Raw genomic sequence first — 14,653 nt, 5'->3', positions numbered from 1 at the left:
GTAATGTGCATTTGGGCATTGCTGTTCTGGCTTTACACAACCTTTGTGTAATGTGCATTTGGGCATTGCTGTTCTGACTTTACACAACCTTTGTGTAATGTGCATTTGGGCCTTGCTGTTCTGGCTTAATACAACCTTTGTGTAGTGTGCATTTGGGCCTTGATGTTCTGGCTTAATACAACCTTTGTGTAATGTGCATTTGGGCCTTGCTGTTCTGGCTTTACACAACCTTTGTGTAATGTGCAATTGGGCCTTGATGTTCAGGCTTTACAAATCCTTTGTGTAATGTGCAATTGGGCCTTGATGTTCTGGCTTTACACAACCTTTATGTAATTACTAATGTGCATTTGGGCCTTGATGTTCTGGCTTTACACAACCTTTATGTAATTACTAATGTGCATTTGGGCCTTGATGTTCTGGCTTTACACAACCTTTGTGTAATGTGCATTTGGGCATTGATGTTCTGGCTTTACACAACCTTTGTGTAATGTGCATTTGGGCCTTGCTGTTCTGGCTTTACACATCCTTTGTGTAATGTGCGTTTGGGCCTTGCTGTTATGGCTTTACAAATCCTTTGTGTAATGTGCAATTGGGCCTTGCTGTGCTGGCTTTACACATCCTTTGTGTAATGTGCATTTGGGCCTTGCTGTTCTGGCTTTACACAACCTTTATGTAATGTGCATTTGGGCCTTGATGTTCTGGCTTTACACATCCTTTGTGTAATGTGCAATTGGGCCTTGCTGTTCTGGCTTTACACATCCTTTGTGTAATGTGCATTTGGGCCTTGATGTTCTGGCTTTACACAACCTTTATGTAATTACTAATGTGTATTTGGGCCTCGATGTTCTGGCTTCACACAACCTTTGTGTAATGTGCATTTGGGCCTTGCTGTTCTGGCTTTACACATCCTTTGTGTAATGTGCATTTGGGCCTTGCTGTTCTGGCTTTACAAATCCTTTATTTAATGTGCAATTGGGCCTTGATGTTCTGGCTTTACACAACCTTTGTGTAATGTGCATTTGGGCCTTGCTGTTCTGGCTTTACACAACCTTTGTGTAATGTGCATTTGGGCCTTGCTGTTTTGGCTTTACACATCATTTGTGTAATGTGCATTTGGGCCTTGCTATTCTGGCTTTACACATCCTTTGTGTAATGTGCAATTGGGCCTTGCTGTTCTAGCATTACACATCCTTTGTGTAATGTGAATTTGGGCCTTGCTGTTTAAGCTTTGCACATCCTTTGTGTAATGTGAATTTGGGCCTTGCTGTTCTGGCTTTACACATCCTTTGTGTAATGTGCATTTGGGCCTTGCTGTTCTAGCATTTCACATCCTTTGTGTAATGTGCATTTGGGCCTTGATGTTCTGGCTTTACACAACCTTTATGTAATTACTAATGTGCATTTGGGCCTTGCTGTTCTGGATTTACACAACCCTTATGTAATGTGCATTTGGGCCCTGATGTTCTGGCTTTACACAACCTTTGTGTAATGTGCATTTGGGCATTGCTGTTCGGGCTTAATACAACCTTTGTGTAGTGTGCATTTGGGCCTTGATGTTCTGGCTTTACACAACCTTTATGTAATGTGCATTTGGGCCTTGATGTTCTGGCTTTACACGACCTTTATGTAATTACTAATGTGCATTTGGGCCTTGCTGTTCTGGATTTACACAACCCTTATGTAATGTGCATTTGGGCATTGCTGTTCTGACTTTACACAACCTTTGTGTAATGTGCATTTGGGCCTTGCTGTTCTGGCTTAATACAACCTTTGTGTAGTGTGCATTTGGGCCTTGATATTCTGGCTTAATACAACCTTTGTGTAATGTGCATTTGGGCCTTGCTGTTCTGGCTTTACACAACCTTTGTGTAATGTGCAATTGGGCCTTGATGTTCAGGCTTTACAAATCCTTTGTGTAATGTGCAATTGGGCCTTGATGTTCTGGCTTTACACAACCTATATGTAATTACTAATGTGCATTTGGGCCTTGATGTTCTGGCTTCACACAACCTTTGTGTAATGTGCATTTGGGCCTTGCTGTTCTGGCTTTACACATCCTTTGTGTAATGTGCGTTTGGGCCTTGCTGTTATGGCTTTACAAATCCTTTGTGTAATGTGCAATTGGGCCTTGCTGTGCTGGCTTTACACATCCTTTGTGTAATGTGCATTTGGGCCTTGATGTTCTGGCTTTACACAACCTTTATGTAATGTGCATTTGGGCCTTGCTGTTCTGGCTTTACACATCCTTTGTGTAATGTGCAATTGGGCCTTGCTGTTCTGGCTTTACACATCATTTGTGTAATGTGCATTTGGGCCTTGATGTTCTGGCTTTACACAACCTTTATGTAATTACTAATGTGCATTTGGGCCTTGATGTTCTTGCTTCACACAACCTTTGTGTAATGTGCATTTGGGCCTTGCTGTTCTGGCTTTACACATCCTTTGTGTAATGTGCATTTGGGCCTTGCTATTCTGGCTTTACAAATCCTTTATTTAATGTGCATTTGGGCCTTGATGTTCTGGCTTTACACAACCTTTGTGTAATGTGCATTTGGGCCTTGCTGTTTTGGCTTTACACATCATTTGTGTAATGTGCATTTGGGCCTTGCTGTTCAGGCTTTACACATCCTTTGTGTATAGTGCATATTGGCCTTGCTGTTTTGGCTAAAGGATCTAGACATGAATTCCATTAATTGATATGTGGATATGCCAGTATTCACAAAAACACTCAAAGGATACACAGGTATCAACTTTAGACACAATCATGCCATTGTGCAATAACTTACATATAAGATCTGTCACCAGTCATCATATTATACTAAATTTTTTCCACAAAGGTCAGGAAATGACTAAATAAGCGAGCCTTCCAAATATTTCTTGGATGAGTTGAATTGCCTATCATATGATGATGAGTGTGAGACTCATCTTATCATGCTTTTTCCGGTAAAAACAAAAAAAAACAAAGAAATTTTTTAAACCTACCTGTTTCACTCTCAGTGATGATGAATTCCACAAACTGACAAAACAATGCCAATTCCTGTGCTACATGCATTGCAGAAATGAAGTTATTTCAAACAATATATATATATATAAATATATATTTATCAATCATGTCAATTCTGTTTATAAGTAAAATGAATAGATGTTATCTAGTAAGAATCACAACATGACCTCTAGACTTTTAAAACAAAATTTGCTTTGTTATAGATGATGACATCACAATATGACATGTTGACTTGATATCTGATTTAGATATAAAAAAAAAAAATGGATAACGTTTTATGATTGTTTTTTCATTAATTTAAGATGAAATAATCCGTTTTCAGCCAATTATTTAAATGAAAAATGAACTTTTTTCTTTAAATTATCTTTTTAATGAAAACAAAGTTTGAATTTTTTGTCTGTCTTGCTGGAATATAACCAATTCATCAATCATTGTTTCCTATTAAAATTTTAACAGATATATACATTTTTACACTGATATTATTTTTTTTACACGTGTGTAACACAGAAAAATCCATGATATTTATATTAAACCGGAAACAAGGTATTAACATGTTTTAAAAGTTAATATCAACCTTTATTCTCTTCCAGTGTGTGTGTTGCGACGTGGAGGGTAACCACATAGGCAGCAGAATGCCAGACACGTGTGTGGTGTACAAACTACATCTCGAGTGTGGACAACTTATTAACCTTTATGACTGGATGCAAGTATGTAACCCGCTTGCTGCATGTATACTTCATGACAAGCCATGTACAATTTTATTTTATTTTTAAAGCATTGTGTAAATGCAGTAATTCGCCAAGCGGTCATGCCAAAAGCCGATCAAAGCTAATAAGATTTTTTATTTTAAAGCATAATAGATAATCAATAAATATAAAGAAATTCAGGAAAAAGATTTTGTAAAATAAAATTTGACTTTAATCTTGAAATTTACTGCAGAATGTTTAATCAGAATTGTAACACCTCAGATGATCCAGTTTTTGTATGAGGCAAAATGTTTAAGAGCAAAAATTTTATATTAAATAATTGACTTTTGTATTAAAATGTACTCTTGTAATTTAATATTGTTTCGTTAATAAAGAGAAGTATTGAAGTCTCAATAAAACATAATTTCTACTAAGAAGCTCATAGTGCTTTTACTAGTATCTCCTATAGTTCTTAGTATCTCTTAGTAGCTCCTTTAGTTCTCAAATCCACTAAGGTCTCATGGTCTAAGGGTTACTAAGAACTACTTTCTTAGTAGCTATTGGTGGCTTTTAGAAAGGACTGCTGGCAAAATGATACGACTGTATCTAACATCGCGTTAATGCTTCTCTAATATATGATACGTTGTGTGTTCAGGCGTTTGTGACTGTGGTTCAGCAGGAAGATGAGAATGACAGCCTCAAACAAGCAGACCATAAACTACAGTATCCTTCCATACTAATATACCGTATTTCTCGACTATAAGACGGGGAAATTGGGTCCCGATTTTTAACCTCAAAGTCTTATCTATAGGCGAGTCTATAAAAATTCAGAAAGAATAGAGTCAAAATCAGTGTTATTCAACATATGGTATTTTACCGACTGATTTATTGTCTGCTGATGACACCCCAATAAAAGTGACAAGATCACACCCATCGGATTAAGACGACCATCTGCTTTGTTTCGCTACGATGAACACTCGATGTCTTCTTATTGACAAACGCTTGTTATCGGTCCAAACACATTGTTTATCACAGGAGACACATTTTACTGACTTTATAATTAAAATATTTAGAAATAAAATCATTGTGTTATTTTTTCCATGTCAGATATAATACTTACCTTTTCCTTACTATTAGGCTATGCTTATATCATGCAGACTTACTGGCATGCTTCAATACACATTTCATTAATCGCTCAATATACAATAATTTATTCGCAATCATCAATGGTTATTTAATTTATTTCTCCTTATTCAAGTCCAATCAACTGCAATCCAAACAAACACCTGCGAAAATTTAACTTTTTAACACATGTAATGGAATGTGTTGTGTTTGTCGGCTGCAGATCAAACGGTACAATTTGTGACGTCACAGCACGAGCTGTGGAAACATAAAAGGTGCATGGCAATGGTTTGTATTTAATTAGGCCAGCCGTTTAACCCTATTTACTCCCAAAATTGCGTCTAGGCTGGTTAGAACATACTATAAGATCTGAAAAGTAATAATCAATAATCCTCGTCTGAGAACCTTCAAATCGTCACCTTAGTGCAATAACTCAATAACTGCATATAGAAATAGAAGCAGATATTGAGTTATTGCACTAAGGTGACGAAATCATGGCTAATATATTTGAGTTTACTACAAATATGAATGAACCTTTGGTTGTACGAAAAAATAAAATAAATCCTTAACCGCGTAACGTTGTTCTATAATTAAAGTACCTCCACATTAGAAGGGAGATCACAGATCACAGTTGATTTTAAATCGGCGATTTTCTTCCAAGCAAATTACCTATTAGTCGATAATTGACTGTTTAGCTTGAACATTACCACAGACTTGGAGAAATTCAATAGCTGGATTTGCTTTAAAGAATGACCCAGTCTTATAAACGAGTCTAGACAAAAACACCAGATTTCATGGGCAAAGTTAGGGGGGTCATCTTATAAGCGGATCGCCTTATAGCCAGGGAAATACTGTACTCATTGGCAAAAAGCATCGTCATTCAGCAATTTAAAAGAAATATTTCTTTTGAAAGAATTATTATATTGGGCGTATAGATTTGCACATGTCGGTAGGTCAGATGGTCTGTATGTCGGTTGGTCAGTAAAGTATGTCTGGTCCATAGTTTGACCTAGGTCCATAAATCTTCTGAGGTATATTGCCTTTGACTAGAAGATGACCTTAATTTTTGGGGGGTCAGTAGATCACTGGTCGAAGTGATGGTCGAAAGTCTTAAAAAAACATTGGGACAGATGAAGGAATTATATATTTTAAGTCTTCACATAAGTCATTTTTATGCTCCTTATGGAAAGCATACAGTAATGGGACTCTCAGTTCATGACCTTAAGCTGAAAGTTTGTTTCCGGTCAGTACCTTAAGAACTCTTAGGCCCAGGGACCTCAAACTTGGTAGACAGGTTGGTAATGAACAGCAGATGAATCGTTTTGATTTTGAGGTCAGTCGGTCAAAGGTCAAGTTCATGATGACATCAAGCTGAACATTTGTTCACGATCAATAACTAAAGAACGCTTAGGGATAAGGACCTCAAACTTGGTAGGCAGGTTGGTCATGACCAGCAGATAAATCCTATTGATTTTGAGGTCATTGGGTCAAATGTCAAGGTCCCGGTGACCTTAAGCCGAAAATCTGATTAATGGCAGAAGAATACTCAATTTCTGGGACCTCAACCTTGGTAGGCAGGTTGGTCATGACCAGCAGGTAAACCCTATTGATTTTGAGGTCAGTGAGTCAAAGGTCAAGATTATGGTGATCTTAAGCTTGAAATCTGTGGTTTCAGATTATTTTCATGATCAGGCCCCAATTTCTCCAAACTTCTTAAGCTTAAAATATTTAAGTAGCTTATTTCAATGAGCCAAAATACATGCTTAAATGGAATTTTGATAAATATATATAAATAAATTGTTTTTGTGATTTTCATAAAAATAATTCTTATCTTAAGTATAAAAACTCTTGAAGAAGTAAATATTATGCAAATTATTGAGAAAACAAAAATAGAGAGCTAAGCTTAATCCTATTATAAGGGACTTAAGCAGTTTGGTAATTTTCAAGAGTTCAAAAGGGACTTCAGCAATATCATGTTATAGAACATTCATCTTTCAAACTCTGAATGTTGATGTGATGGCAGAAGAACCCATGTGTTCAAGAGTTTACATTATAAAAAAACACACTAGGATATTTGTTGTGTAACATTGTATAGTGTTTACAAAGGTCAAAAACTTTTACTAAGGTGAGCGATTTAGGGCAACCATGGCCCTCTTGCTAACTTTTTCTTGTCGGCATCATAACTTAAAAACTAAATGATGAAATCTACATGTATTTAAACTTCATACAATCTAAAGCACAGTGAGAGGAATAGCAGGGTACAAAAACCATAAATCTTTTTTAGCGAATTTTAGAGTACATTAGTAATTGCCTTTGTTTCATTTTTTGTTGCCTGTCTGTTCACTCTGTTGCAATTTTCCTTCTCCTGAGAATAACCACTGGATGGAATTAAATTAAACTTCATAAAATGATATAAACGGTATTACATTACATTTAGTGATATTTCTAGTTTCCACTATATGACTACATGTATATGGAAAACATTTTAAATCATATCCTCAGAAACCGCTGGCCATTTTCAAAATGATTTCCCTGAAAGTTCCTAAGGTGGCCATTTTATCAAATACTTATTAGCCATGTTGGTTGGTAAAAAAAAATTGCCAACGGGGTGGGGCTTGTTTTTACTCTATGGAAAACTTTCAAAATCTTCTACTCTGAAACTGAGTCAAACAAACCCATTTGCAGCTATAAGAGATAGTTATGAGAAAAGTATTATTTATGTGAATTATCACTCTTAATATTTAAACAGCACTTTTACTTAACTGACCATTTATTGTGGCCATCTTGAACACCATCTTGGAATTCTCAGTCCACACCACTCATGGACAATTTATGCCACCATTTCCATAAACAACAGAATTTATACCACGCAGGTCTCAGGGTTCTACTTTTATGGCCACCTTTCCCACACTGGTTAACTTGCTTTTGACCAGTATATAATCCATATTAATTGGTTTGAAGGTCATTACATGTAAGTTCACAGCCTTATGAAAAGTTTGTCAGCACAATAACTTATTGTATAAAGTTATCCATTTTCTACAAAATTTCAGTTGTAAGTTGCCTTTAACCAGAAGACAACTATTTATGTTTTTGAGCTCAACAGCTTTTTAATAATGCAAACTTTTTGAAAACACCTTTATTAAACCTTTTTGGACAAAGCAGCACTCAGGGGGCATGAAAAACATCTCTTGTAATTTAAAGCATATATAAGAAAACAACAACACTTAAAAAACATTCAGTGTACAATTTCAAGACATTTTCTTACGAACAACAGGCTTCTCTTTTGTGGCTTGCTTGGTGAATCATTTTGTTATTGAAACATTATTCCCTTATATTTTAGCTATTTTATAATCTTCATAGTTTATTTTCTGTTCTATTTGTTGAAAACCTTGACAAGTTTTTAGAGCTCGGTTTATCCAGGCCGTGTCACAGCTCCAGTTTCTTGGATTCATCAAGCCAACGAAGCGGAAAACTGACCACGTGGCCCGGCTTACTTGGGGAGGATGTTGACCTGCAACGTTCGTGGTTGACCTTCGACCAGAGAGTAGTGTATCTCTTGACTGTGGTTGAGTCACCAAAGTCAATGGCCACTCTCTACTAAGATTCATTGTATTGGATAGATTGTTCTTTATGTAGAATATCCTTCAATCTTTGTTGTGAATGATCTTCAACCTTGATGTGGAATGGCCTTCAACAATCAGTTGAGATTGACTTTGTTTTTGAATGATTTCGACCTATGTGGAAAACAACGCACTTTGTTTGGTAAATTAACTGTTTGTTTGCCATTGGTTTTCACCTTTCACCTGAGTAAGTTTGGTAAAATCAATGTACATGTCATAAAGCGCAGAGAGCATTTACAATTATTGAAGAGAATATTTGCTTTTAAGTTGAAACTTTGTATGAACAGAAATACCTATAAAGTTACAAATAGGATCAAATTACAGTGTTACCTACTTCATCAATGCTTTCTTGTTGCAATTATTGTTAAAATTAATACACAAAATAATTACATTAATATGGTTAAAGATATATTCAACACATAATAATAATAAACACATGTTTACTGTTTAATCAACGAAAATGAATTGTGTATTCAGGGGAATTTGTGTCTTAAAGCTGCACTCTCACAGATTTACCATTTTTAAAACTTTTTTATTTTTTGTCTTGGAAAGAGCAAATTTTTCCATAAATATTTGCAAACCAATGTTATAAGATTGCTGACAAAAGATCAGATTGCAGATTTTCATATTTCCATTCGAAAATTTATGTTTTATGGCTTAAACCGTTACTAATGGTTTAAGAAGAATGCAAAAAAATATCTATTTTTGTACTTAAATATAAAAATCTGTGATCTATTTTTTTGTCAGCAGACTTTACTAACTGGTTTACCATGGATTTTTGCAAAAATTGGCTAGTTCCCAGACAAAAAATAAAAAAAAGTTGTCAAAACGTTCAATCTGTGCAGCTTTAATATGTCACTTATATGAGGTATAAAAAAGGTTTCTGTGATCATGAGTGTACAATATTGAAACATTGTGTTGCAGAAATCATTGGGACATGTCTGTGTTCATCATTCATTTTTAAGTGAAATGGCATTTATTGTGATTTTTTGAAATGGTGTAAAAAATAGTTTGTGAATGAAGACTTTGCTGATGATGACCTTAATTGCAAATATAAGTATATTGAATAAACATGTGAAACTATATTTTTTTTACACTAGTCTGTTGAAGTGTTGTTTGTCCTACAAAGTGGAGGCGCCATATGCACTTGAAAGTACTGGTATATGTCAGGCATAGCTCAAGCAATATCTCCAGTGTCGTAGCATGAAATGAGGATGGTATGGGAAGAAATAGAAATAAGTTTAAAAAAAGTTCTTACATTTCTATAAAACAAGAGCTGTGGGAGTAAAGGATGAATTCCCCCGAAGTGCAATCCATTTCACTGAATACACTTTAATTATTACATTCAGAAAGAGCTACTATTAACTTAAAGCAATTGCAGGTCCCCATGGCATGTGGTATGGAGCGATTCAGTAAGAGGTACGGACATGTATCTTGCCACTTTACAAGTTGTCTTTATGTATCCAACATATGCAAAATAAATTAAAGTATCTGTGCATTACCAAGTTTCAGCCCCGACACGACCAACATGCACACAGTTTTCCATAATGATTCAACTAGGTTGACCTTTAATTTTGTAGGCATGTAGTTTTTCACCTTTTTGTACCGAACATGTGTGCCAATTAATTATGAAATCTTTCCCGAGCATGACATTTATTTGTAAGGCCGTACACAGATACTCTACGTGCTAATATTCAGCAATCCATTTTGATTTAATATAAATTTAAACTTCGTGTCTTGAACTCTTCTGCAGCAAACATGTGCCAATTCATTTTATAATGCCTCCATTCATGATTCCAAAATTACAGCCCAAACACAACCATCTTTACTCTTTCTAATTGCTTAAATGCAGTATACCAATATATATATTAAATTATAAGTGGGTCCTTAATTTTGAGGTATGGTTGTGGGTCTTGCACGCCACATACCACCTGTATGTGCCGATCACATGTGCCAATATAGATTAAAGTCCCAATGTGCATGACAAACGTTTAAGCCCGGTCAGGGATACTCTGCGTATTAATCTTAATGCATAAACAAGAATCTCGAAGTGTGACTTGAACTTTAATAGGGTCTTGCACGTAACACATTACCTTGATGTACCAATTATACATGTGCCAATGGACCTTAAAATCCCCCCCTCGCATGACAAAGTTCAACTTTGAGGTATGTTAAAGTGCACGCTTCACAACGTCTTCATGTACCGAACACATGTGCAAAGTAATTTTAAAATCCACCCTTGCATGACATAGTTGCAGCCCAGACACAACTAACTAAACTCTGTAAAAATAAGCAGCATTCTCTATAATTAAGTGTGATCTTTCTAAACACTTTGTCAATAATTTCATTAAAGAAAATTTGAAAATATCTTAAGTAAATAGCATTATCTTTTATTGACAAAACCTTTTGAACATATGAGATTTGTAAATTTCGGTGTTCTAATAAAAATGGCAAGTTGAAACAGGCATACCGGTACATGTAATAATACTGAAAGAGGCCATTTCTCATTGTCCCTGTTTTTCTGTTCTTCTTGTTGTTTTTTACTGATAATTTTTAGCAATTTAAATCTCACACAAGGCGTAATATGCATGCTATTTTCAAGATGAAACAATGAACTTTTTGAAAATGAATCATTTTCACACAGACATATTCAAATTAAATTTCCTAGAAATGCCTCTGAAATGAACTTGAACATGACTGTTTTAGAAAAAACATGCTGTTTAATATTTTGTATATTCTAAATACTTTTGATTCTAAAGTCAGGGCAAAGAAATAAAATAATTTGCACTTTTCATTTAATTCATGTCAAAGTCAGATTTAACTGGAGTAAAACAGAAATGCACCATGTTACCAAAATTAAAAAACAACAACAAATTTTACTCTTGCCATGATACAATTATTTCTTATCACAAGAAGAACTTATTCTATATCGAGCAGATATTTTTTCATCACATTGGGCAAAGGCAACTGGGGCACACTAGGTTGCAACCTGCGGCCCACAGCCTTGTAGATGGCAACTCGTGCCATCTGTTGGAGGGTTCGTGGCTGCTCTGCCATCTCATTTAGAATTGCAATAAATTTCTGACCGGTGGCACCTGGTGGATGAACACGAGCCATAAAACATGCAGTCATTAGACTTTCATATAACACTTTGTGGTCCATTGAATTATAGAACAGGAGCAACAGCTTTTCTGCATGGCCATTCTCGAAAATTGTGTGTAGTTCTCTGATCTCATGGATGTATTGGCTGACAGCCTGTGTACCTTGTTTCTTCAGGAAGATAGAGCTTTGCGAATGGCAGATGATTGGATCTGACGGATATGGCTCAATATCTGGGTCTGCCCCCCACTGTAGCAGTGTTCGAAGCCACATAAATACCATCTCAAAATCGTCGCTGTTTCGGGCGAGGATTGTGATACGAACAAATTCAATCAAACCATTTCCACTTCCACCACAGAGATGGGGGCTTTTCTTGGTTGTTGTGTAGTTTGGATTGAGTCCATGCTCTAGAAATGTAATCAGCATTTTATTGACTAGCTCAGCATATTGGTGTTGATAAAGCTTTCCTAGATTTGAGTCTGGCTGAACAAAGTGTCTCCATTCAGATCCGTTCAGCAATATTTTTTTTGCTAACTCGGCCAATAGCGAGCAACATGTTTTCTGATCTTCAGAAATGAAATTGCACCTAGCCTCATTTTTCAGCAGTAATACCACAGCTTCTATGATATCATCACTAGCTTGAACAAGGTAAACAACATCCGTGTTGATAAGTGTCTGAACCAGTAAAATCAAAGGAGTATGGCCAACAGAACACTGAGTATTGACCCCAGCACCATTTTCAATGAGAACACTTATTGCTTTGGCAAGAGTGCCGAAGTCATTTCGGTAAATGTATTTGGAATTGATGCACCCCTGAACACATTCAAAAGTATCATTGCGTGAACTTGCCTTTCTTGTTACATGCAGCAACTTGTTGAGTGGTTGGAGATGCAAGGCGTCGTATATGTGTGGGTCTGCATTAAAACTAAGCAGTAGCTTCAGGGTTTGGATAACCTGCTCCTGATAGTCAGGTTGTATCTGCCAGCGGGGCAAACTGCGCTTTTCAGGGTGATAATAGTTTCCGCCAATATATGACACATGGGTTACCAAAAGATGTAAAGCTGTTTCGCCACGATGGTTAATGGTGTTGACAAGCTGTTCAATACCGGTAGTTAGTAGATATTTTGTGGTATCGTAAATTGCAAATATGCCATCAATATCGTTTCTATACAGACGGTGAAGAGCGGTATCTCCATTTCTAGCTACTTTGTTGACATCAGCACCATTTTCAATCAATACTCTTGCACATTTCCTTCCCCAAACCACTGCTTCAAGTAATGGAACATCGCCACTCTTGCTAACATGATCTACATCCTTGGGACTTTGCTTAATGAAAAATTCCAGACATAAAGCTGCACCCCTTTGAGCAGAGAAGTGTAAACATTTGGAAAGACTAAACCTTCTACCTCCCATGATTTCCATTCGCTCGAAAATCCATTTAACACATTCAAGATAGTCTCCAACAATGGCCCATTCTATTGGCAGCATCTTCTCTTCTTCACACCGATATACATCTTTGAACATGAACCCCATTTTCCTGTAGTTGGAGACTGGTTCATGCAGGTCAGGGTAACATATGCCAGCTTTCTTGTACAAATCAAATGGTCTTTTCTTAACTAAACACTGTATAATGTCCCTATGTCCTAGTGCGGCTGCCATATGAATTGGGGCATTGCATCCTATTTCAAAGAAGCTAGAAGTTTTGCTTGCAACAAGTTCTACAAGGTTGATATTATTGACAATAATAGAATGCTGAAGTAGGTTTAAACCATACATGTCATCTTTGATACTAAGAATGTTCTCTCGGAAGTTAAGTTTGCTAATTTCAGCACACAACTGTTCTGTTGGAAAGGCAGGCTCACCACCATGTGGATACATGCGATGAATAATGTCAACCACATTTGACATGCCTTCATCTGTGATAGGCAGAACTCTCAACCTTCCCAACCATGACAGGGGCCAAATCCCTTTGGAGTAGTCAAAGTAATAGTGCAGAAATGCGAATACAGTGTTGAAAAGTCCAGCCATGTTTGCCTCATTCTGAAAATAAATAAACATTGATAGTAGGATGCTTAAATGCCATGAAAATACATCAACTTCTACCATAATCTTGTAATGGCCATTCATGGCTATTACTAGTATTAAAACCAGTATGCTATACCCTATTCTGTTCTCATTTTGTCAAGTATATAATGATAGTTAAATAAAATGTTTGTTTATCATTACACACATATAAAAAATAGATAGATACACAAATATTTTCTTATACACTATAAGGTTACAGTCCATGAGTTATACATAATTTAAACAAAAACATAGAAAATGAAACATTTCCGGCATGCAAAATAATAATTATTTAGGTATCTAATGCATATATATCAGTCAAATCATACAAATCAATGGGAACTCCCCCATGAATATGTTATCAATTTATGGTCCAAAATGGTGCATTTTGAGCGTATTTCATTACTTTTTTCCCTTTATTGAAATAAAAAGTAAACTTGGCCAATTTTAGGGGGGGATTTGTGTCGGATTATTCAAATGTAGCATACAGTATATAACAGGGGGTGCAATTTGAAGGCATTTTCAAAGTAAATATCGTATTGTTTGTATTTATTTATAAACAACTCGTTTGTGTACATTATTCTAAAGGAGACATGATCAATAACATACAATATGTTTAAAAGTATGTGTCAAAATATGGTACAATAAAATTGTTTTATAAATTTATGGTTAGGCCCGCCAAATTGATAACTTGTTCACCAGATTTTTTCCAAAAAATAATGTGGCGAGCGAGCGAAATAATAATAAAAATATTTGTTTTGCATTTAGCAAAAAAGAGGAGCGAGCGAAGAGCGAACAAAAATATATAGTCATTTCACTCACTTTTGTTCACATTTTATTCACTTATTAACTAAACTATGATATTAAATAGACTTAGCTTAAAATAGCATTTTTATACTTTCAAGACCCATAATCCAGGCATGCATGGGCAGATCTGGCTGGTTTTCAAAAGTAACCAAGTTCTAATGGATATCTAAATACTGTACAAGTTTCATCGAGATCCAATCAAAATTGAAGACTGTATCATGTTCACAAGCAATTGTTTACAGACGAACTTA

At 35.8% G+C, this 14,653-nt stretch overlaps 2 protein-coding genes across 7 annotated transcripts in view; one reads left to right on the top strand and one right to left on the bottom strand.

The window, feature by feature from the left end:
* Positions 1-9,517, top strand: part of LOC128237317 (origin recognition complex subunit 3-like) — a 57,133-nt gene extending 47,616 nt beyond the window's left edge. For both annotated transcript variants that reach the window (XM_052952719.1, XM_052952718.1), the window contains exons 18-20: positions 3,595-3,711; positions 4,346-4,413; positions 8,217-9,517. In XM_052952719.1, coding sequence (XP_052808679.1) covers positions 3,595-3,711; positions 4,346-4,413; positions 8,217-8,322 — 291 coding nt within the window. In that variant the 3' untranslated portion in view covers positions 8,323-9,517. The remainder of the gene's footprint in view (positions 1-3,594; positions 3,712-4,345; positions 4,414-8,216) is intronic.
* Positions 9,518-9,621: 104 nt separating this feature from the next.
* Positions 9,622-14,653, bottom strand: part of LOC128237316 (uncharacterized) — a 29,567-nt gene continuing 24,535 nt past the window's right edge. For all 5 annotated transcript variants that reach the window (XM_052952711.1, XM_052952717.1, XM_052952714.1 and 2 more), the window contains exon 2: positions 9,622-13,571. In XM_052952711.1, the coding sequence (XP_052808671.1) occupies positions 11,352-13,571 (2,220 nt within the window). In that variant the 3' untranslated portion in view covers positions 9,622-11,351. The remainder of the gene's footprint in view (positions 13,572-14,653) is intronic.

The sequence above is a fragment of the Mya arenaria genome, chromosome 6 (genome assembly GCF_026914265.1).
Source record: "Mya arenaria isolate MELC-2E11 chromosome 6, ASM2691426v1".
Classification (NCBI taxonomy): Eukaryota; Metazoa; Mollusca; class Bivalvia; order Myida; family Myidae; genus Mya; species Mya arenaria.
The sequence above is the reverse complement of the archived record's forward strand: the minus strand, read 5'-3'. Positions and strand labels throughout refer to the sequence as shown.